Source organism: Aythya ferina (genome assembly GCF_964211825.1).
Source record: "Aythya ferina genome assembly, chromosome: 13".
Classification (NCBI taxonomy): domain Eukaryota; kingdom Metazoa; phylum Chordata; class Aves; order Anseriformes; family Anatidae; genus Aythya; species Aythya ferina.
Window position 1 is genome coordinate 16,787,725 of NC_140311.1, and position 25,180 is coordinate 16,812,904.

The 25,180-nt window shown below is 41.9% G+C and overlaps 1 protein-coding gene across 1 annotated transcript in view; it reads right to left on the bottom strand.

Moving 5' to 3' along the window:
- ABCB7 (ATP binding cassette subfamily B member 7) overlaps nt 1-24,576 on the bottom strand; it is a 42,772-nt gene extending 18,196 nt beyond the window's left edge. The window contains exons 1-5 of the mRNA XM_084534440.1: nt 24,396-24,576; nt 15,541-15,618; nt 13,859-13,945; nt 7,879-7,998; nt 204-336 (exon numbers count right to left, since the gene is read on the bottom strand). Of these exons, the coding sequence (XP_084390566.1) occupies nt 204-336; nt 7,879-7,998; nt 13,859-13,945; nt 15,541-15,618; nt 24,396-24,563 (586 nt within the window). The 5' untranslated portion in view covers nt 24,564-24,576. The remainder of the gene's footprint in view (nt 1-203; nt 337-7,878; nt 7,999-13,858; nt 13,946-15,540; nt 15,619-24,395) is intronic.
- Between the last annotated feature and the right edge of the window lie 604 nt (nt 24,577-25,180).

The window sequence follows — 25,180 nt, forward strand, 5'->3', positions numbered from 1 at the left end:
TGTTTCTGGAACCTTTTTTTTTTTCTTAAACCTGGAACAGCAAAAGCGAGGTCACAGAACATTGGAAACAAGAGGTCAACACAGAAGCCACTCCAGAATAACTGTTCCAGATGCTTGGTGGTGCAAAGGTGGGAAGCTGTGCTATCCCACTGCCTTGCTGAAGGAAGTTAACACCTGTCAACAGATTTGGGAATCCCACTTACAGCCAATGAGAACAGCAGTTGCCACGGTTGCAACAGTATTTGGTGCATCACTCAGGTTCAGCACGTTTCCCGATATCTGGTTGAGGTTGTCTACTGCGTATTTGAACATGAAGGGAACCAGTATGTTCATGGCCTAAAAGGCAAAACACCACCAATTATGCACTGAAACAGGTGTATGGCATGTGAGCATTTTTTCTGAAATAGCTGCACCGTTACACTTGGCTCTTAACCACTTCGTGCTGGTGGGCTGGCTCTCGATTGCAAGTAGAATATTCTGCCTACTATTAAGTCTTTAATCCTGGGACTGCAGGGTCGTTTGTGTGTCCCACACACAGAAGAACAACTTCTACCCTAAACAAACTGCACCAGCACTGTTTACCAAGGCAGAGCGCTCATTACAGCGGTGGCAAGATTGGGAAATGAATCAAGGAGCTGCATGAGGCATCCTCAGTGCCATTAAATGATGCTGTCATTACAGGGTGCTTGCTCTGTGCAGCAACACTTGGTCAGAACAACCACCAGTACCCAAAAACCAAGCCACCCACACACTGCTGACTCCAGGCCAACCAAGATACATTAGACCAAAGCTCCAGTGAAATCCAAGTAAATAAATTAATCTCCCCTTTGTCTCTTCTGACAGTGAATATTGCCTCAATATTTAAACACTTTCCATTTGCAACATCACTATAAACATTCACTTGGTATCTACATTCATCCTAACATCTCCACTAACCCCAACAGGGACACAAAAGACTCCATAGTCTACAAGCTGCTATGAATTGCTTTAACATGAGCTTTCAAGCAATTATATCCACCCCAACACGTGCTATGTCACTACAAATTTTTGTAAGAGCACCACAACCCAATTGCATCTCCTCCAGTAGTGGTGTCTGCCCTACATGTGAGAAACAAGACAGCTAAATACATAAACAGATCAACTTTAGGACTGCTTTTAGTTGCCCTCGTACAATTGTAGCATAAGAAAATACTGGAAGTCATAAAGTAAGTATAAAATCATAAGTCTTGTTAATATTTCATTATTGCACCGTTCATTTATACCAACAATAAAAAAATGCTGTTACACTTAATTAACTGAACTCATTCATTCAAACTGCTTCTTGGATTTCAGAAATACAATATACAAGTTTCTTAGCAGTTGAACAAGCATCTTAAGACTTCAAATCTGACAATCATGGCAGATGTTAAAATACTTTACAATCAATTGACCTCGCGTAAGGTTGTGTTTTTTTAAGTGCTTTTTTTTTTTTTTTTTTGGTAATTATTTAGAAGAAACACAGGCAGATGACAAATTATTTCACATGATAAGAAAACAAAACCCAAAGCAGATTGACAAAGATATTTCAGTTCTTTCCACCAAATGTTTTGCATACCCACTTAGATCTCAACTGTTTTTAGGGACATCAGTCAGAGCTGGAAGTCCAGTCAAAATCTGTGTAAATTAACTACAGAAAACTAAGCTTCAAGTGAAAAGAGTGGTAAAGTCTTTTATAAATTCAGTCCGAAATCAAGCTGGAAGATAAAATTTCTAGTAATTATAAGAACTATCTCAGAACCAAATATTCTCAGTGTTAAGAACCACTGTGAATAGTGGAATGTAAGTACTTAACTAAAAGAGTTTTTGGAAATACTGCTTCATGCTAAAGGATTAAAGAAAAAAATAGCTAATTTCTTGTATCTGTTGTTTATTTTTTAAACTCTGTTTTAGGCAAGAGTTTCAAATGCAAATGAGGAGGGAATCCTTTCTCCCCTTCTCTCTCCTCTCTGAAATACACTAAGCAGAAGAAAGTACAGACAGTTAAAAAAAAGACCAGCTGAAGTACAGCTCCTGAGAGGAGACAACTGAGACATAATAGCATCTAGGTGAGATTATTACTGGTTGGTTTGTGGTTGCAAAAAGAAATCAGCTGAAAGATCAGGTCCTATTTCAAATACACCACGCTGAAATTTATCTAGTGCAAGCCTGAGTGTCACTCACCAACGGCTCCCTAAGAGACTAGAGTATTGAAAATCTCCATTAAAAAAGTCAGATTTAACAAATACCCTCAAAGCAACAGTATACAATGATGACTGATAACTTCAATTATACAACAGAATAACAGGTTACTGTTGTGATGTGCTTAAATGTTAAGCATGAAGCCCTACAAAGAACTGCGGATGCTATTAACAGAGATTTTCCATCTTTACAACACCAGAATCCAAATACATCCCCCCTAGTCCACAGTAAAATAAAATAAAAAAAGCCTATTATTCCTTTTAGAGTTACTAAAACTCAATTTTTGGTAGCATTTTGCTCTTAATGAAGAAGAATATACTACCGTTTGTGTGATACTGATGACCAATGTGACAGTGCAGGATTTCCTGGGAGAGACTGCTCAGTGGAAAATAAGTATTGTAATGCAGATTGTCTTGATTTGCTGCAGATTCTTACAAATCCCTCTGCGGGAATTTTACTCTTCAGTAAACTGTGCTACACTACAGGTAGTTTAGAAATAGAACTACAGATATATCTTAAAGTCCATTAAAAAAAAAAAAAAAAGACATTCTTTAAACTGCGGTTTTCCACTCCCAATTAATTTAACTGGTAACAGCCTACAACTTTGCAGAAATGTCTTCTTTCACATCAATATAATTCCACCCAGCAGAGTATTAAATGAAATTTAAAGCCTGGTCTCAGGTTATAGTTGTTCTGACTCTTGGAGGGTAAAGTCTGAATAACAGGCAGCCCAGTATTGCATTTCATTAGCAATCAAGGCAGCCTGCTGCTTTCTAGTCATAGGAAGAAAAAAAAAAGTTAATCTTACGAAGTTTATAGCAAGAGAGATGAGAGACCATTATTAGAAACAGGCCTTTCCTACTCAATTTGTAACATCCATGAGATCACGTTCACATTAATAGAAACAAAATTTTAGCCTTCTGCACAAATTCCAGCTACTTCTTTTGTAGCTAGCTGACACAGAGCACAAAGCTTTAAGCACACATAGGTACTGTGCAATGCTACCGTGCAAAACAATCATCTCAGGCAGTGTATCTATTTGGGTTTCCCTCCTCTTCCTAACGCCTGACAGGCTGATAACAATTTCCATTAAAAAGACCATTTAAAAATAAGTTTGTATATTTTCTATTTATAATTTTGAATTAATAGCTAATCCCTGCCTGAATTTACAGGGTATCAAATACAGCACCCATGAAGTCATCCCAATTCAACAGTCCCCAATTAACAGCACGGTACAGTGCAATACATCATGCTTAAATGAGCTTAAACATCTTTATTTTTTAAACGATTGCACTGTTTTAAGCTGATAAAGCATCAGCATCTCTATTCACTTATGGGACTGCACTATTTTTAAGGCAAACAGCCTTATCTCTCCTTTTGTTTTTCCCAGTATTTCTTGCTTAATAAAGATGATGAATGAGTGACACGCTGAGCCCCAACATGATAAAACTGGTCTACAGCAAACTTATCTTTGGACAATAATTCAATGAAAACCGATGACCATTATCTCTGGGCCAATATAAAAGCATAAATCCAACAACTCTGTTTGTGGAAGTACGAACAGAGAACTCCATCCCATACAGAGGTAAGATTGCTAACAAAAGCCAGAAAATGTGGTCCAAAAGAGAGGCAGGGAACCCCCATCTAGTTTTGTGCCTTCTTTGAATTCACTGACGATCTGAAACAAGTTCTACAGTAGAAGAAAAACCAGTTAAAATCTAGAAACACTTTTCACCTGAAACTTGTTAAAAAACCTAGCAGTCTCTGACATTTACTGTGATTATCTAATTCCATGCAATCAGTGAAAGGGCTCAAACAAAGACTGAATGTACTTGCTGTAAGTGATCGGATAGGTATCATTAAATTTTGTCTGTGTGCAAAGATACAGCACAATACTTGTCTATTTAGCCAAACAACTTCCTCTCCTGAAACTTACAGAACTAGCAGTCACTAGAAATGCATATTTACTGAAAGATTTCTCTGGCTTATGAATAACACATACTTGTTCTGTGACCAAGAGAGACCAAAAAACATTGCAGTCTCATAGAAGCGACGAGATTTTGTCACATTCACATGTTTAATCCAGCTCCTCAGGAGCCAGAGCGCTTTTTCTTCTTGTGCCACAAAAGAAAAAGGGAAGAAGGAAAGGGTTTATTACACATATCCTAGGAGAGAAGACAAAAAAAGCAAAAAAAGAGAGGAAAAATTAAAAATACACAAAACCTGTGCAGGCTAATCTACGCATCTGAAAACAGATAATGCCTCGTGTGCGCCTCTCACCTGTCTTCCTATTGCAACTTTCAGATCACACAAGTCTAGATAGGCAATAAATATTTAAGATAAAAATTTAAAGCATGTCATAATATAACAAGTCTTCCAAAGGAAAAAAAAGACCTTACTAGCCCTTGAGCAGACTTCATTCTGTCAGCTCCCAGTCATAAAAAGCTATACAAACAGCTTACTTTGAAGGCTAACAATACTACTAGCAGTTATGTGTAGACAAAAAGGAACCAAAAATCACAATAACTTGTGTAATGACAGGCAACTGGGCCCCACTAAAGGAGTCACGACAGATTATAACTGCAGGCTCTTCAGTAACTGCACGCACACTCAGCTTTTGGTTTGAAATTGAGTTTTACTGAACTGGAAGACTGAAAGAGATAAGAAATAAGACAAATTATTTCACAAGCAGCAGGAAAAGGAGGTATGTTCTCCAGCTTCTTTGTGTTTTGTGGTTAAGCAAGACCAAATCAAACGCGGTATGAACTCCCAGAATTTTTCCTGTGGCTGAGGATTTCATAAACCACCTCCCCTCTGTGGTTTCTCTGGCATTTTCTTACAAGAAAATTGAAGCCATGCTACAGCCTCTGTCTCAGAGAGCTGCTGTTTGGATCTTTTAACAGGAAACTTAACTTCATATATAGGTATAGAACCCCCAACTCCTTTGAGTAACTCAAAAGTAGTTGACCAAAAGGCTTACAAAAGCATTTCTTACGGTGAAAGGTGACCAGTAGCAGGCATCATGACCACACAGTTCTCTGTGCAAAAGCCCTAAGAACAAGCAGCCTTTATACCAACTGCATTCTAAGGACGGAAACCCTTCAGATGCAGACAAGTTCATAGTGAACAAAGAAAGCAGGCCAGGACTGCAGCGAGGGGAAAGATACGCTGGCATTCTTGTGTTGACAACTGAATAGCTGCAAACCTCTAACTAACTGCTTGTGTGGTCTATCAAGTACATCGTAATTAACCTCACAAGCAGCCAGAACAAAGGCTCCCCAAATCGGACAATGAGGAATCCGTACAGGTTTATTCATGGTCCAGGCAAGTTACAGGTAAACTGATTTCTATTTCATTCCCTATAGGACAAAGTGACCTCTAGCTCACTCTGGATAAAGAGCACATTCAGGGCTCCAAGACGGGACAGACCTACCAGCTCTGTACCAATCCACTGCATGCCACAATAACCATGTGCGTACTTAGCGTGTGTAAAATATGAAGCAGTTCAAGAAAATTTACCCCAAAAGGGAGAGTGGATATAGCTCGGGTGATGAGGGATAACGTGGTAGATTGCAGTTATTTTATCTTTGAGATCTAATAAAGCTTTGTTATGATAGAAAAGCACAAAACCAAGAACATGAGTAAAGGATTGCTAGAAGACATCCATGAAAGTTTTCACGCCAGCCTGTTACAATACACATCTGTAGAGAGCACATTGTATGTTTTCCCAATTAAATTCTTGTTTGCCCTCAGAAAAACTTTCTCACAAAACATTTGTTTTAACTGGCATCTCCTTAAACCCGAACAAAGCTCAACAGGTTTTCTGCTGCCTCCTTCTGGGAAGCTGCTTTGGACACCAGGGCTTCCAGGCTATATCTGAAGTAGGACACTGAACACTTAAGAGAGGTCCAAACATCCAGTTTCTTCCCCAAAGAGCAATTAGATGCCTGATTTTCTGACATGGGACTGGGGAAAACACGCGGCTCTCCCAGTAGAGAATTCAGCTGTATACCAAATGCCCTAGCTGGTATTCTGACCACCTGTAGTTCAAATCCGACATGGCATACCGAGTTAGGAGACAAAAGCTAAAATTCCATAACTAACCTCTCCAGTGAGGAAGCATTACTACAAGAAACTCCACAGAACAATTATTTCCAAATCTGAAGAAACAGAAAACCTTAACTGGCTGCCTACCAGGTGCTACGTACTTACAAAGAGACTTCTGTGACTGAGAACAAGAAGTGCCACCGCTGCCACAAAGGAAGTTATTTACTGCAGTGAAATAAGCTTTAGCAACATTATTAATGTCTCAGACTATGTGAGAAAGCAGGATTCATTAAAACAATCAAGAGGGGGAATCCCATGCCACCCCTCACACAAACCAGGTTTCTCTAGATGTCTGAGGTGACACTGTGTATTAGCACACCCTGGTACAGACGGATGCTTAACAGGAGTCCCTAATAGAAAGCTATTTGCAAGAGTCATGCATCCTGGACATCGATTTCCATTAGCACCCAAAACGCTGCCTGGAACGTTACTAGATTTCCTAAAAGCAAGGTACAGTGATGCCACATGCAGGATCAGATTCTGGATTCACATCCGCTGTCGCATTCAAATAACCCTACTAATTAGGAGAGTGGGGCTACGAGGAGAGAAAAAGAATACTTCAAACTTCTTTCAAAGTTGCCTTCGGATTACTGTCTGTAATTCTAGTAAGAAGCTTTAACGAGAAACTCAGTTAAGAGAATTTTCATATAAATCTGGTAAGCGGGGCGTACCTAAAAGCAGACCACAAAACACCAACGAACCAACCATATAATCAAGTTAAATAGTACCGTGAGGGTAACCACATGGCACGAAAAGCAAAACACTCCGAGCATCTGCATTTTGAGCAGATAGCTTCCCAGATAGGTTTCAATTGCAATCAAAGGCATCACCGTAATATTTTGTACAGGCATACAAAAAAAAAAAGGTGGAATTTTACTTGCAGAATATTGCATGTTTGTACATGTTGTCAACTGCATTATCAGCAACTTCCTGAACAGCAGCAGCAGCACAAACACAAATATCTACTGGAGACAGTACCAGCTCCCACCTGATAGATTGCCTCTGCGAGAAAGAGCTGTACACCAAAAGATTGGCTCTTCCTCGTCAGCTCGAATAAATGAGCACATTTCTCTTCCAAGTAAACTCCAGCCACGTAGGTGATAACAGAGCGTTTCTTCGCTTTCTTTTCATAACACGGCAATATTGCTGAAAGCTGATAAGCTAGTTTCGTTGTACTTCCTTAAGTGCTAAAACTCACTGCTAAGTAGCACCTACTTTAGCTTATCCCAGCAAGATACTAATATTAGCTGTGGTAAAAATTGCCATTCAAAGGAAAGACAGTTGAGCCATATGTTTCACTGACACTTACAAAATTTACTCCCAATATTTTTTAATCAAATATTTCTTTTTTCCAAAAGCAAAACATTATTTGCACAAAGTTAACAATTGCTCTTCTACATTATTTCTACAAGGATTGCACAAAATTTGAATTATATCCTCCACTGATCTGCAGAAAGCTCTCAGAAGGACATAGGCATACAAAAGCTAACAAACACTAGTTTTGTTGCAAGCAAGAGCATGAGTATTATAATCCAAGGAAGTATCTGTTCTTACCTTTGCACTTGCCAAGAACCCCAGAGATATGGCTACTCTGGCTCGCAGGTCTGGTCTGTCTTTGGGCCACACGTAAGACAACATTGCTCTGACAATCTTTTTGGCATCTATCTCCTTCAGCTATTGAAAAAGAACAAAGGCATCGTGTTATGAGGACAATTAAGGATGAATTTTATATATTTGTGTAACTTTTGCATTTTGATAGGCAGACAGTTCTCAGTGTTTGAGCCTAGGACAACATATTAATATTTTGAACTGGATTTTTTTTAGGCTTATAACCCGGATACTGTAAAAATAGATGAATTGTTCTTAACTCACGTCTCCTCAAGAGTGCAAGAATAACATAAATGGAAAACAGAAAATAAACCAGTTGAAATTGTTCACAAAACAAATAAACTGCTCCTTGTTTTTATCTTCCCAAGATTCCTATACAGGATGCAAGGGCTTGGTATTCCTTCTTCAGAAGCTGATTTAACACAGCACAAAAACAACCAGAGGGAAAACAACCAAAAAAATTAACAAAAAGCATAAAGCAAGAAAGAAGTCTGAAAGGTTGACAAAGTAGTCTGGAGAACATTCAGTGAGTCACAATAAAATGCAGTACTTAGAAAAATCACTAGCACTGCAGGAACTTGTATGAATCCCAAACTAAACACTTCTGCTGATACACAAATTGAACTGTATGCAAATTTGAGATCAGATTAATTGCTTGCATTACTATACATTTAAGCATCTCCAACAACCATTTGTACAAGTTTTGGTCACCCTTTCACCTCGGCAGTGAAATGAGAAACATCCTCTAGTTTTTTGCACATCTTCTAGAGCTCATTTTCAGGAGCACAAAGGTTGGCCTTCAATGGGTGCCCAACGAAGGCAGGACTACCAGCAGGAGATCTACTCCAGTTGCTTTCACTCAGCTTCGAGCATCACCACTTTGTTTAACAGAATGGCCCTTGAATTTGGGTAATCAGCCTTTACCAGGTTTTTAAGATGTACACAGCCACATATTAATGTAACTGGATATGTCTTTTTTTTTTTTTTTTAATATAAAATCTTCATGATTTCTATTCTCAAAACCTCAAATATTCTTCTAACGACCACCACGATTCAGACAAAAAAAGTCTTCCGAAATGCCTTTTTTTCTCCACAGAGAGGTTATTTTATAGACAGTCTGATGTATCACTTACACTTTATATATATTCCACTAAACTCCAAAGCTGATTACAGCAGCTGAAGCCTAAACAAAGCTAGCCAATCAAGAATAAAAGCACATTGAGTACCAAAAATTTTTGTTGTTGTTGTTGGATAACCTGGGGTTAACTTCAAAGACGAGAAGGTTATCTAAAGCTGGAGGGAGGGCAGCAAGTAGCAGCTAATCTCTCTATTTCAGGCATTATTTTGTAACTGGGGAGGAAGGGGAAAGAAAATTCAGTCCACACTTTAAGATGACTTTTCATTACAGAAGCAGGTGGAAAGGGAGCATTTTACAATGTATTTTAATGCTTCCCTTACTAGTTTGTATATTTTACATTCTCATGCCTCAGTCTGGAAAATAAAACCAATTAGAATAAAAATTCTCTCTTAAGGTCCAGTGTGAATGAGAAAGGAGAGCTCTGTGAAGAGGTATGATTGCTAAGGCAACCTGTGAAGCCAATCCTACAAATGTAAGCATTTAAAAGCACTGGAAAATTCATCACATAGTTTCTAGTCATCGCTTCAAAGAAAACCAACAGAAGGTATTGAGTATTGTCAACAACTGAAAACATATTTGAGTATTGCAAAGTATAAGCACATTTCAAGTGACTTAAAAAACGGATATATTGAAGATTTGTAAGTGAACAGAGGCTGCAAAATTATTTCTGTTGTCTTCTCTGTCTGAGGAGATGGAGCTATTTGCTGCAGCACACACACATTGCTTTCCACTTGAGCTAAGGATATGCATGAATAGCATTTCAAACATTTGGGCAGTATCTTTGATCACCTCTCACAGACTAAAAAGGAAGGTAAAAGAAATGGTATCCCATGAACACAAAAGATACTCGCACAACCAGAGTAGTTCTAATTATATGTTGCTACTGGATAGCTGGGCTTTGTATAGAGAAGCTATTAAAAATAAAGAAGTACATTGATGGCAAACAAGGAATCCATTTCAGTTTCTGCATGGCTCTGAACAGCGACAGAAGAAAATCCATTCAGAAAAAGTCCAAAGGCAGCCAGTCATTTGCCAAAGGCCTTGCAAAGGGACAAGAAGAAATATCAAAGGAGATGCAAAATGCACGCACGTTACATCAAAGTTTACCATGAAATAAATGTTCCTGTTGTACAGAAACACAAGCTGAAAAATGAAAATTGTTAAACTATGCAAGTAATAAGATTCAGAATTAAAATAAGCAATTTAATAGACTGAGGTCATTTTTTGATTTCTGTGGTATATAAAAAGGTCGAGAGTAAGGTGCTTATTTTAACCTTTTAAGTAACAGTGATATGTTTTGTTTTCTTCCAACGCTTATTTCCAAAGAAATGGAAGAAAAAGTATTAGATTTATACTATAGCAGGTAGCAAAGAAAAGCCTTTTTCCTCCCTCCTTTTTAGCACAGCATGTTTTTATAACACTATGGAATACTGAAGACTAATTGGCAAAAGAACAAGCACAGACTCTCTTCCTGTCCCTACCCATTCCAGATTCCGAACCTTCTAAAATACTTTTAGAAAGGAAAAAAAAAAAAAGAAAAAAGAAAAGTAATCATTCCTGTCCACAATCTCCAAGATTACTGAGTATTGCAAAGCATTTACTGGGCTGGCCCTGTGACTTTATGGATAAAGTTTGCGCTAGGAGGATGATCTACCAGCAGCATGATGGACAAAAAGTGGTAGTTTGACTTGCATTTAAGCTGTCATTGCTGATGAAGAAAAAAGGCCCTGTCCTGGCTCCCTGTGTACTCACTCACGAAGCTGTATCACCCTCTGTATTACAGCAGCACAAGCTGTCTCACACCTGCACGAGGTAATTCTGCGAGCCACTAACAGCTTGCTTCCTCCGCTGCTTCCCCACCTCTCTGCAGCACTGACCTGCACAGCCCCAGCCCATTTCTCACACCACTTCTGGAGCTCACAGAACACCTCGATGAGCTGATTCAGTTTATGAAACTGGCAGGAAACTCTTCAGTGTTTGCTGCAGGGTTTCTGCTCATGGAAAAGTCAGAAAATTCTGCAAATTCAGTAGCACGAGACAAAGTATGGCTGAGAATGTAGAACAACATTTATTTCTTTTAAAGACTGTTTCAGTCCAGGGTATGCAACATGCTTTGAGTGAAGCAGTAGAAGTTGCTGCTATTACTGGGGGGGCATGCACACATTACACATTGTTCTCTCCCCTTTGAACAAGTTATTTTTCAGCTGAATCAGTTCTCACTAGCTCACTACCAGACCATACAGTCACAGCAAAACTCCAGGGTGAAGTACAATTCTTTCTGGGGCTGCCAGATCAGCTGAAGTATGTGTCAGACTAGGGCCTGCATTTTTCTTCCAAACTTTGAGAAAAAAAAAAAAAAAATAGACTACTTAGCACTAGCCATCCCTCCAAGGAGGAGGGATGACTAGCAGGCAGTGACTAGCAAACCAAATAGCAACCAGGTGAAATGGTGGCAGGCGCAGGCTAATTAGCAGCGCTCCATCATGACTCTCAGCGTTTCCGTAAGAAAGTAATATACGACTGCTTAGCAACCAGACAGACACCACAGCTTCTATTCCTGTCTCTTCTGTTTACAGAAGTCTAACACACAAAAAAGAAATTGAAGATGGTAAAAGAACATTACTGTTTTCAGTTTCAGTCTCCAGCACATAGACCACTGTTGCACGTAAAAATTATTCTGTAACAAAACAGATGTGTAATCTTCTCTTCCAGCTCCTTGCGAGATGGAGGTAACACCTACTGCCCTTCACACTCTTTGTTCATCCTTCACATTCAGTTCTGTCTCCCCTGGAGCTGCTACAGGAGGAGGAATTGAAAACATCAGGTCAAAATCACTTCCCAAAACAAACAGAATGGTTTGTCAAAAAAAAAAAAAAAAAAAAAAAAAAAAAAGGAAGAGATACAGGTGTAATATTGCTGACGTGTATCACCTACAGCTTTCCTAAAAGCGTAATTGAGGGGAAAAAGTTCTCGTGGTAATGTGAGTGCCAGTACTCCTGAGCACTGAGTACCAGTGCATACATGGAAGAACTGCACTTGTACCATCAGATTTCCTTCACTTTTGCCAAGAATCTCAGCTTCTGCATCCACTGTCACTCTGTTTTCCTCTCCTCACACAAGTGGCTCAGTCAAAAAAGGCCTGCATTTCAGTGAGCAGGGTTTAAAGGAAGAGTAAAGATCCTGTAGCATTTTTATTTATTTTTATTTATTTATTTTTTGAAGACAGGTCAGTCTGTGATTTGCAGCTGCAGCATATGAAGGCAAGTTCATTCTTTGTATATAAAAAGGATCCTTTCCACAGACAGGTGAAAAGATGAGGTTTTGACAGCAAACAGACAACATGCAGCTGACCAACGTACCCAGGGGAACAGAAATTGTAACAGGAAAATACACAACAATAATTAAGCCCAACAGACGAGTGGTAACACGGGATAATGCCCCCCTTCCATTTAGAGGAAAAATATAATCCATAGAAATTGTATTTTTTAACATATACAATACAATTAGGGTAAGTAGGGAGATGAATAGCTTGCTAGTCCGTTTTGCCTAGGAAGTATTTGACAGAGCCTATACATGTTGCAGCGAGGGCCCTAAAATCACCGTGAAGTTACTGCTACATGCAGGACCAGTAATAGCACCAGCTGAAGATGTCTGACTCTCCTGCTTCCCTTTGCCTTATGCAGGAAAGATCACAGATGCCTGCTAAAACAATCTGGCTGCATTTTACGTTACGTATTCTCCCCTTCCTACAAAAGCATTACCTATGAATAATGTCTCCCGACTTCTGCCTGTAGCATAAACGGGTTTGGACTAAATGAAGGGATAACTCTCAGACCAAGGTTTAAGAGGAAAACCCAGGTGCAGTGCTCCTCTCCTTTACAGCTACAGGAAAATGGATGGTCAGCTCTGTCAGGCTGTGGGGAGCGAAGTGTCAGAGCAGGAACGAACCAGCCCTGAAACACCTGGGATTTGCGCTGAGCCCTGTTTGTCATCAGCGCAGTCTGTGCTAGTCCAAGGAAGATCCCACTGAAGCTTGACCAAGTTTCTAGTCCCCACGTGGCACCGTTCCTCAAATACACAGAGCACCTGAAGGAGGTGCAAGTGAGAAAAGCACAGCAAGAGAAAAAATGGGAAGTTACATAACCCAAGCTCTTTCATTTTGTAATTTTAATAGTGCAAAGTTTACACCGCGTTGTTTTCACCAGAAGCCTGCTTCTTTTCTACCTTTAATAGTTTGGTTTAATAAAAGATTGGCTTCTCTCCTTACATACCTATCATCACTATTTTAACACATGTGCTTCCTGAATGTAAATTCAGTCGAGTGTATCGGCTGCAGTGTTAAATCAAAGTAAAAATATAAGCACACTTGAATTAGTTTTTTCTCCCTCTTCAAGTGCAATTTCACCAACTAACGCACCAACTTGTACCCACAAGCCAATTTTTGCTATTCTGAATGCCAAGTCGCAGGCAAATATCAGAGCACATTAAGTGGCAATGGAACATACTTTCCATGAAAAAAACATTAACGTAATGGAGGCAAGTTACAAAGCAGCGTGCAACACTAGCATTGCATTTTAATAAAACTGAGGAACTTGAACAGTTACGATAAATGTTTGGTAATCTAAGAGCTAGTAAGCTTACATTAACAAGTAAAAAGAATCTGCTATGCTACAGCGTTCACTTATCCACCAATAGGTATTCAAAAATTGCTATGTGGGGTCTTTGGCTTTTTTTTTTTTTTTTTTTTTTTTTAAAGATAAAAGCAATACTAATTAAGAGATTTCTTACCCCTTCCTTTGGATCTGTGTGAAGCCCTCCACCTGCATGACCATGCCAACACATTCTCTTCTCTATCAGTTGCAACCTTGGGAAGATCTGCGTGAAAAAGAAAAGTTAATTTGCAAGAACCTCAGGAAACCTGCATTTAAAAGCCAACAGAACGAAGAACTACTGGTTCTTCTTACCCTCCAACTGTATCAGTGTACATTAATAAAAGATAGTATCTCAAAAACCTTGCCTTGCTTACGGAAACAATAATAAGAGAAGGACTGTAAATCTAGCATTATAGCAAAGAGAATCTTCCAAGCAGCCAGGAGGTAAAGACAACAGAGCTTTAAATATTTAAGTTAAAAGGACACCTACAACTGAAAAGCAGAATAAGGAAACAATAAAAAGAAAGTTTTGGAAGATAACCGTACTCGGATGTGTTAATGAATAAAATGGGACACACTTAAGCAATAATCTTCTTTCCACATAGAAAATATAACTTCGCTGCTGGAGGTCAAAACAAACAAACCTGCTTCATACTTCCCGTTCCCGTTGGGATGCGAGTGGCTTACTGGCACCGTGTGGCAGACACGTTTACCCACCCCAGAGCCCCCGCTGCAATCCAGAACAGCATGTACTGGAGCAGTCAGGAGAAGAACCTAATTTTTAAAAGCCTGATTCACTCTCCTTACCATGTGAGCAAGATCTTCTGCTAAATAAATATGGACAAAAATTTGGAATTTATTGATTCAGGTAGATGGACCAAAAATAACAATTCACTATTACTCATTCAAGTGCAATTTCAATTCACCTGCCACAAACAACAGGTGCGTCAAAGCTCTTCAAAAGTGCCTGCATTTTGTTTAAAGGTTTTGCTACATTTTCCACTTCCATTTCAGTAAAAGTTATGTAAAAGCTCTTTATCAAACCATCAGATATAAAACCTAAAGAGCTCAGAGTTTCCCAAAGCAAAATTTCACTTTCCATATATTAAAGAATATTATCAGTGTTAATTTCACACAGACTCAATGACTCTCAAAAGATTTTAGCTTAAGGTCATTCATAAGTGGTTAGCATAAGTCCACTCATAAATGTTTTTCTTTTTTTTAATAATAGGAATAAAAAAGACAAATACATTGTAGTTTCATTCAAGCCGAGGGTACTACTTAAAAATAAGTCATGATGATTCCATGAACAGTAAAAAATAAATTCTCCCTATGTTTACATTAGTATTAAGGCAAGCAGACTTCAGAGGAATAAGAGCCTGACAACCTGTCACTCAGAATGATGAGAATAAATTTGTTAAGTTTCTTGGTATTTCCCAACCTAAACAGCATTTTGAAGCAATAAAACCCTATGTACTCAAGGAAAACTCACAGCTTTCTACAAATTGGTACTTTCTATGTCTGGCACCATGAACCTACATAAAAATGTAAATTTTCTGCATTGATAAGGACTCTGCTTTATCACTGACTGTATTATCACTAGTTTTTAGAGATTTAAAAAGCCTTCTTGAGGGGTATATAAAAGTCTGAGTCTTCTAAGCAAAGTTCACTCCAGAGCCAGAAACATAACTTGTCATTTAACTTGCTGTACTTCAATGTTGTAAATAGTGAAATAAAAAGGAAAAAAAAATGAAAGATGCTCTAAGAGCTTGATTTTCCTTCCCCCCACAAAAACCAGGAAGAAGAATTTCTACCTACCTCTGATGCCTCCAATAACGGTCTTGAATAACCTCCCACCAGACTCTGCCACGATTTTTGCTTGCAGATTGGTAAAATCTACAGAATAGAAAGGAAAAAAAAAGGTGGAAAATGGAGCAATGCAGAACATGTGCTTCACATGCGGAGAACATTCATCCAATTTACATGAACAGGCATAACATGGGAACAAGGCAGACGGCTTTGTTCTCTGACAACTGACCACCAAAAAGGAAAACTGGTGAGGAGCAGGTGTAAACTGTATCACATTCACCTGTTAAAAATGCTAAATGACAATGAATCTTTCCCTTCCCTAAAGCCCCTAGACTTTATTTCTTTTGTATCACGCACGCTCCAAAGTTTTCCTTCTCATCTTTATCTTCTCCCAGGCTGTCTTCTGATTTCTTTCAAATATTCTTTTGTTCTATTTTTCATAACGACTTGTTATTCTGACACTCACAAGTTCTGCCACCTTCAATCCCTCCCAGCTCAGCCGCTACCACGCCTGCCCAGCAGACCACGAGGCTAATCAAAGCTGCAGCTCCTCGCCAGCAGGCATCAGGACCACCAGAGACAGCACCACGGCTGTCTGCGAGCGTCAGGTGGGCAGGGTACAAGACACCAACATCCACACAGCCATCGATGCGTCCTTACTGGGCGTGCTGCAAGGCACCAACTATCGCATGCTTTACACGGCACATCAAAAGCAATTTGTTTTCTCCAAGAGTCTAAGGAGCATTTATCTTCCCTAGGTGGACTAGCTGCAGTGCTTCCCCAGTGGCGAACCAGTTACCAGTTACCTCTTTCAGTTACTGTGCTGGCTCCACATCCTTGACACATTCAACATTTAATCTTTTACTGCTCCGTTCCAATATTATGTAGCATGAGCACGAACACCGAGCAAAATAGCAAAGAACTGCTCATCACCCCAAGGCAAGGGACAAGTGTCCAAAAGGTGTTAAAAGTAACAAAAGCCCCTTGCTCACAAAGGCTATTTTTAACCTTGGCAAGTAGCAGCACCACCATGTGTTTTATACCTTGCCTTAAGACATTCCTTTGCTCTTGTCCTAAGCCGCACACCAGAATTCATTTTTCAGGAAATGAAGACAGTTCCCCCAGAAGTCACCACCTAGGACATGCTCATTTCAAACACTCCAGTTCTGTGACAGCGCAGGCAGAGGAAGAGTAAACGTTAGCACTACACGCTGCACGCTTAATAGAGTGCACTGGCCTGGGTCAGCCGTCCTGATGCTGCCAAGACCTGAGCTGAATTAAGGAGGTGCAGCTCCTCGGAGATAATCTTCGGTTAGATAAGCTTCAGTGTCGTGTCAACAGGGGGGATTCCATCTAAACGAATGCACTCTGGATGAATGGTGACAGCTTCATAAACAGAAAATATAATGGAAAGGGACAAGGACTTCCGAGAGGCCTCATTACGTCCCAAGTTACTGCAAATTAATCTGTTGTGAAGGCACAGTTACTTTGGATAAAAGCTCCCACCAACACGCCAGAAGAGGATTAAGCACTCCTTGCAGCAAGCACTACAGTGGCACCTGGGAACAACCCAGAGTCTAACACCAAATTAAGCTGTAGGACCAGCACAAAAGCAGCGGCACTCCCTAATTCAGCAGGGGCAATTATGTCACTACAGCTCCTCCTGCCTCCCCAGCCACAGGCAGACACCGAACTACAACAGCCTACAATTCATCACGGGGCTGTGGTCGGGGCTGAGAGGCTCACTACAGTTATCCAGCTCCTGCCTCCTACGGAGGAGCGTGCAGCACGCTGAAAGCCTCGGTGCCTTTACGCCAACGTTTACACTTCAAGCACGTGATGCTGATAACGGGCTGCTGAGACACCATGCCAAAGAGGTTTCGGGTCTGGTGATCCATCGCTCAGTGCTTTGGCTTCTCCCAAGACAACACAGCTGGAGCCTCTCATCATCCCATCCCGCTCAGCTTTGCGAGAACAAGAATATATTGATCTCAAGTATTATAAAGGTTGAAGCACAGGTAGCTAACTCAGACTGTATTTGTTTTTGTAGGATATTCCCAGTACGTGACAGTAGACAACCAATGCTCCAACAGCTATCGGAAAGGAACTATGCACTGTTCTTCAAGAACGTACTCATAGGTCACACCAAAAATGTTTTACTAATAACTTACATCCTCTGGCAAAGCCCACACATCTCCTCCTGACTGAAGCACAAGAGAAACATCCCAGAAACAAGTTCCACTGACACACCCACAGACCCAGGCTCAGTTACTGCATTAGACAGCCTATGTCATTGACTGAACCTACAAACCCTCACAGGGGTAAGAGATTGATATAGCGAAAAGGACACATCCCACAAGCAGATCTGGGGCTCCACCATCCCTCACTGCAACTCTTCCCAACAGAGCTGGGCTCTAGGAGAGCCCCCCTCGGACCTTACTGCAGCAGAGCTGCACTAGCAGGCTCCTCTTCTGCAGCCTGAGTGCTTTTTATTCCAGAATTGAAGGAATTCTTCAGGGAACATTCATTCTGGCCTTTCCCACCTTCTGAAGGGCTCACTCTGCACTGTTATGTTCTTCTAATGTATTTTTGGATGAACCTACGTACTCCCAAGGATGAAGCAGATGTCTAGTGCTGACTGCACGTGGAAGTCACATTGCTGAAGTGCCATGACTGCTGGTGGTAGTTGAAACGCTACCGACACAAACAAACAACAGGGATTAAACACATTTGCACAAGGTCAAGTCCACACTCTGAAGCTTCTCTGTGCAGCACACAACGTACCTTTGGTGAAAGGTGAAAACAGGTGAAAATACCCTAGTAGGCAGAATACACTGCCCTGACAAACATAAACCAACTGTACCAACCCAAGCAATACAAGCTTCACTGCAGTTATGTTTAACCATGTGCAGGTGCTCTGTAGGCAAATCCAGAACAAATTAAACCAGGAGTATCACAAAAAATATCTAAAGTTTCCCTGTAACATCATCTTGCTAATATACGCTCACATTCAGCTTCTTCTGGTGAAGCCCACCCCAGTGGCAGGAAGAAAACCCACGCAGCACCACCCTGTGCAGCCCAACAAACACCACAGCAACTTCCACTGCAGCGAGTGCTGCTCGCCCCGTGCCCCCCAGCACTCCCCAGACGAGTTTCGGATCCCGTTCCCATATTTCCATCTGCTCTGCTCCATTATACAGCCTTCCTCGCAACAATTCTCAGTATAATTAGATGTCTGATGCTTTTATGGGTAGAAATATGGGATTGTTGATCTGCTCAGCAGCAATATTTCCCCTATAAAGGGAATTTGAAAATACAATGAATTTCAACTACTCAGTGTTCTAGGCATATATCTGTGAGTATAGAGACTACTAAAAAGGTCTTACAACGAAGCCGAGGCTACTGGAAATTAATTTCTGGTCTTGCCATATGTATATTTTAACTATGATATGCACCCTGCTCAACAGAAGACGGAGACAGTTGAGTAATCAAACATCAAACTGCTCAGCTACACCAGCAGAACATCTAGAGAAGTGAATTTAGCAATGCACACAGACACGTGAAACGACGCCCAGGCAACGAGCAGCAGTATAATTTTCCAAGAGAGAGCAGGCTGCACATAAATTAGTAAATTTATCCAAAGTACCTGAAGCTTCTCTTACAACTACTTCCAGAGCAAGGGATATTATTAACTTATGCACAAGAACGTGCTTTATCACACCCCATGTGGCAGCTGGAAGGCCAAGATAATGCAAGGAGAAAAAAAAAAAAAAAAAAGAGGTCTGTTCTACCTTTTGCCATTACACTTCACAATAACTTACAAAGTCCTGCTTTTTGTAACTGCTGAAGTCATGGCTGAAAGCAAGCTCTCGGTGTAGTTCTTGGTTTATGCAGATTCACAGTAAAATAATTATCCTGATTTGAATACCGTTGGGCCTTTCCAGTCAAATGCTCCTTTCCCCCATTTAAGCTTTATTTAAATATGATTTCCCATTGCTTTTATTTTGGATGCAGGCAAACCAACCTATAAAAAACACCCCCCCCACACAAAACAAAAACAACACAAACAAAGAGACCATAAAGCTTCCTAGAAGGCACGAGAGTCACGCCTGGTTACTTCCCAAAGCTCACCAGGCAGACTGCACCCGATACAGCCACCTTCACCATCACTACCCAGCAGAGATCCTAAATTCACAGTGAGCTCTGACGCAATGAACCCCTGCCCGCTGGGGCAGGGTGAGGTGAAGGAGCTACGTTCATGGAAATACAAACTGATCTCAACATCAGGAAATGGCGTCTGATCACAGCTCCACAGCTTTTACAATACCTGTTGTGCCCTTCCATAAATGCAGCTAGTTTCCTCTCCAGGATACAAGTGTTACATGTCCTATTGCTCAGAAAAACAAAGCTGATCAAACCACTGAAAAACGCACGTGTGAGGGAAGAAAGACACGGATTATCATCTGTAACACAACAGCATCCAAACAGCTCCACTCCGCTTGAATCTCATTGCAGTAAGCGCCACAGAGAATACTTAATGCTGTCTGGCTCTTAAAAGGAAAACAAAAAACACTCATCAGATGGATGCAAAGTAGAGTGGAAACATGATCAGATGACGCTGAAGTGTTTTAATTCCACCATTCTTAAAAAGAACAGTTAACTTTTCTTTATGATCCTATTTCTCCAGAACTTTTTCCTGCCTTTAACCATTTTTCTCACGACTTAACACCACGTCTACAGTGTTTACCAGCCTGAGCTGCGAAAGACACAAACCTTGAGGGACACAGCTGTGCTGCCACAGCCGTCTACTATTTGTGTAGTTACACCACTGAAGGCAGAAGCACGGCCGTGAGGTTTGTTGTACTCACAAGGAGTGGTTTCACTGAGGCGCTGAAAAGCACCGCACTGCTGGTGGAACTGCCCTGCACCAGGTGCTCCCTCCTGGTAAAACACGTACTTGGGAACATCTGGGGGACAATGTGCCATTAAAGCCAGACATCAGGACCTCACAGGTGGCTGGGTCCTGCCAGTCTTCCCTCTCATGGGATATTAAGAGGCTGGATCGTCAGCATTTTTTCCCCACACTTGGTGCCCTCTGATCTATTCAACCAGCTAGTGCAAGGTCTACTCCACACCTGATCCCTGGAACAGAGCAGTAAACGTCACACAAGAGCTCTTGCACACACTAAAGAACATATAGCAAGGCGTGTAATGGAAACAACTGCATAAACACCAGAAAAATGCGTTAAGCACCTCCTGCTTTCTTTGCTGTTACTCCAGTATGCATGATTATAATTACAAAAGCCCAAACCTACAGTAAAATCGTTAAGTAACGCTGCAGTAACTAAAGAGAGTAAACTCTAAGTGGCCATAAAAACATCCCTACGCTAACGGAGGCTGTCGTCACCCAGCAGTCTGAAGATTTTCACAAAAACACGCTGTATCCACTGCTTTCATTAAGCCTTAAACCCAAGTGACTGCGAAATGTGCAGCTTAAGATCACAGCAAACAAACTTAAGTTGTTTCAAATGCAAAAAATTAAAGTTCTGGCTCTTTCTGTTTTTAATAACAGGAAAGCTTTCAGAACAAGCCCATTAAAAAGACTTACAGTTATCATTAGGGTGTAAACACAGCAAAACAATTAAATAGCTGGAACTCTCATAGGATGCATTGACTTGCTCCCAGAAGTTTTTTTTTACATGCTGAATTCCCTAATTGATAAAAGCCGGTGGCTTTCAGCTCTGACCTACAACCTGTTCAAGCTGACAGCCAACTTTTGGCAGTCACCTCAAGAAATTCCATGCCTGCACCAACAGAACTTGCTGAAAAAAAATAAAAAACAAAACTGGAATGACAGGACAGTGCATCTTCCTTGGTCAGCAGATTAAGAAAAGGTTAAACAGTGTTGTCAGCTTGTCACCACGTGTTGAAGGGCATCATAACCTAGAACTCCAGAGCACACAGCTTGAGCCTCCTGCTAGACAATAATCAAATAACTTGATCTGGATTGCACACCACACAAAATGTGCGGCTTTTTTGTCGTAACGGGGCACAAAGAGCACCCCAATAGAGCTTAACGCGTGAGCAAAGTAAAAAAAATAATCACCAGATTGTGTATTAAAAAGAAAAAAAAATAAATGCCTAGTTTACCACTTTTTAACACAGAAACCCACAGAAACCAAAAGGTCAAATAGCTGAATGCATCAATACACCGCAGGTACAGCCTGAGCTCCCTCGTTCAGAAAGTCCAGTGCAAATCAAGAAACATCAGGAGGAATTGACATTTTCACATGAAAATCTTCAAAAGGAAAATAGGATTCAAATAAATACACACATCACCGTGCTTACATTGTTGGTTACTCACTAGACATTTGAAGTAAAACACTTGGTCTACATCACCTTCAACTCCCAGCTTCTTGTCTTCCATGGGTTTCAGTACTAAAAGCCCTACCAATTTACTACTTCAGTCCTGCTCGTCTCTTCTTCCAAGTAACAGGAACTTGATTGTGACAGAATTCTGCCTGTCAGGGGCAATTAATAGTGAGAAAAATCTCAAATCATTTTCTTCAGACAGGATCTGCTGTGAAGCTCTTTTATTCACGATTGCAATGGCGGGCGGCCTGTCAATCAGGAGCACACCCCAGCAAACAAATCCTAACCTTTTATTCCCTATTACCCCACACCTGATCACCTCCCCTGTTTCCTCACTGGCTGAGTACTGCAGGTTCACAAGCTACTCGATGCTCCTCTCTACCATGTATGTACAATTTTTATTTTTATTTTTTCAACCCTTTAATTTCTCCTTTCTTATGTTTTGAGAACTCATGATCTTTCTTTGACTGTTCTCACACTGCTCAGCCTGTTTTTCTCAAGCTTCTATCTTATTTTGGAAGAGTGAGGCCTTCCACTGTCCACTTATCTACTTTGCATTTCTCCTTGTTGTGACTACACAACTACCTTGGAATACAGAAAAGTAACTCTCTACTGCAGAAACACAACTTTGTCTCTCACATTATGACAGGTGACGACAAAAAGCCAGTCATAAAGAGCAGCGTGCTTGGAAGAAGAAAAAAAGGCTTGATGTTATTATCAAATGAAAACAATAGCTGAGAGTTTATGGAAAGTTCGCTCATACAAGCTTTGAGATGCACTTCCTTCTCTCCCTTTGAGAGATGCAAATAAATTAGTGAAAGCTGGACCCGTTCCGTTTGAGACACGCACTCCATTCTCTACTTGTAACCCAAAAAAATCATTCACTGGAACACATTACAGCCTTCTGCTGCTGACAGCAGGAATCCTGGTTTGTACAGCAGTTACAAGTGGCTGTCTAGAGCATGAATTTATAACGTCCAAAGATGACTGGGGCAATTTTTAATGCAACAATACAGTCAAATGCGAGTAGTCAAACACTCTGGCACCGCAGCACAAAAGACAGTGTGTATTTACTGGTACTAGCACAACAGAGCCATGCTTTCACTCAGGAAGTTACTATTAAGGTCCAAACAAAGAGGATGGAAATTGTTTAGGTTCAGAGGATGATCTGATGCTCAGATTTAACCTATTTCCTGTGCTGGCAGCAAGCTACAGACTGCTTTATGTTTTTAAATTTATACTATTAGAAGCGTGGGAACAACATTGCTGCCCACACGTTGACAAACAGATGGAGATAAGAAAGGAAAAAGGGGGGTAACACAGAGTCGGCTGCTCAAAAACATAGAAAAGGGGAAAAAAAGCACATGAACTCAAACTGTGTGCACTCCATCATCTGCAAATGAGCAGTTCATTAAGAAACAACTTCCTCAGCGTGGATCTTGTAGTCCCAGGATTAAATGCTGAAGCTACTTTAAAAGGTAGCCGACCACAACGCCGACGTGAAAGTCAAAAGCAACACTTCACGTTTCCAATTCAACACCACCAGCAACTTCCCTACGCAGAGAGGCTGAGCACGGGAACAGCTGATCCCCACCAAGCAAGTTGCACAACATCTGGCAAGGAGAGGCCATAAAACACGCGGCTTTAGGAAGTCAGCTGGAGGAAGGAAGCCCTTCCAGCTGCAGGCTCTCAGGATCTAACAGCAAGGAGGAGCACGGGCAGGGGACCAGCTATGTCCCCGTGTGATGAGCTGCTGCCAGTCCCAAAAAACCTGCTGCCTAGTGGAAGTGGCTAACACATCCCTTCTTTTAGGGCCCAAACGTACGCTGTGTGGCTAAGCCACACGCCAAGCAGGGGAACCTACAGCTGCTCAAACCCGGGGCAATTCCAAGCAGTTCAGGGCAGTTCAGGAGCCGAAGCACAGCGCTGGGACGCGTTATGCAAACGCATCCCAAAGGGACGGAAGAAGTTTATTTAACAGCACCCTCAGGGTCCTTCCTTCCTCCACATAACGGCAAAATCGTCTGTCAGCACAGCCCTGGCCACCACAGCCCACCCACACAGGTACTTTCGGAGTGTCTGTCCACAAAAAACGAACCCAAGCTCCCAGGGACACAGAACCCCCGGCCGGACAGGAGCACAGCACCTGACTCCCAGCTTGAAGCCCAAACCCACCCAAAACCACCCCGCCACCTCCCTCAGAGCCCCCCACATCTCTCAGAGCCCCCCTCAGCCCCACACCGGCCCTCCCAGCACCCCCCACAGCCCCTCACCGTCCCCTATAGCCCCTCACCTCCCCCCTCAGCCCCTCACCTCCCCCCTCAGCCCCTCACCTCCCCCCTCAGCCCCTCACCTCCCCCCTCAGCCCCTCACCTCCCCCCTCAGCCCCTCACCTCCCCCCTCAGCCCCTCACCTCCCCCCTCAGCCCCTCAGCGCCCCCCTCAGCCCCTCAGCGCCCCCCCGTCCCACCACCGCCCGCCTTCCCCACGCACCTCGCCTCCCCCCGGGGCTCCCCGGGCCCGCTGCTGCCCCCTCCCCACCGCCCAGCCGTGCGAGCAGGCGGCAGCGGCCGGGGGCCGCAGCAGGGCGAGGGCGAGGAGCAGGCGCCGCCGTCGTGAGGCGGCCGCCGCCAGGCTCGGCGCGGCGCCCAGCAGCGCCATCTTGGGCGGGAGGCAGCGCAAGGCCTTGTGGGGCGGCGGCGGACCGAGGGGAGGGGGAGGAGGGAGGGGCGGGTCGCCATGGCAACGCGCGGCCTGGTCAGGGGAGGGCCTCACCAGGAGATAACTTGTCAATTGTGATTAGTTAAATGACTCCACATCTGCCCCTATGCAGAGTCATTTATAAAACGTGTCCCATCCGTTCCGCGAGACGCTGAAATAGACGGCCAAGCGGCATTTGGGCACTCAATTCGTGCTGCCTTCAGCACAGCCGCGCACTAGGTGTTGTCTAATGGAGCTTTAAAGCTCTCAAGCAGGCGCTAATTACACGAGAAACATGCACGCGAATGGGAAAGTTCAGTCTTGTGGCTGGATGCTGAAAATAAAGCTCTGTCATTCACTTAATGCTAAAAAATTAAAAAAACAAACAAAAACAAACACCAGAAGACTGGTGAAGAGGGGGAGATTTATTTTCAAAAGGAGATTAAAAGTGCTAAATGCTTTCAGGTTGGCTTACAGATAACTGCGGGTTTAATATGTCCCATGCCATCAACATTTAAGAGGATGAGAAATTATTGGCGATACAAGGAAGGAGTACTGGAAGTAAAAGGATCAAGTTA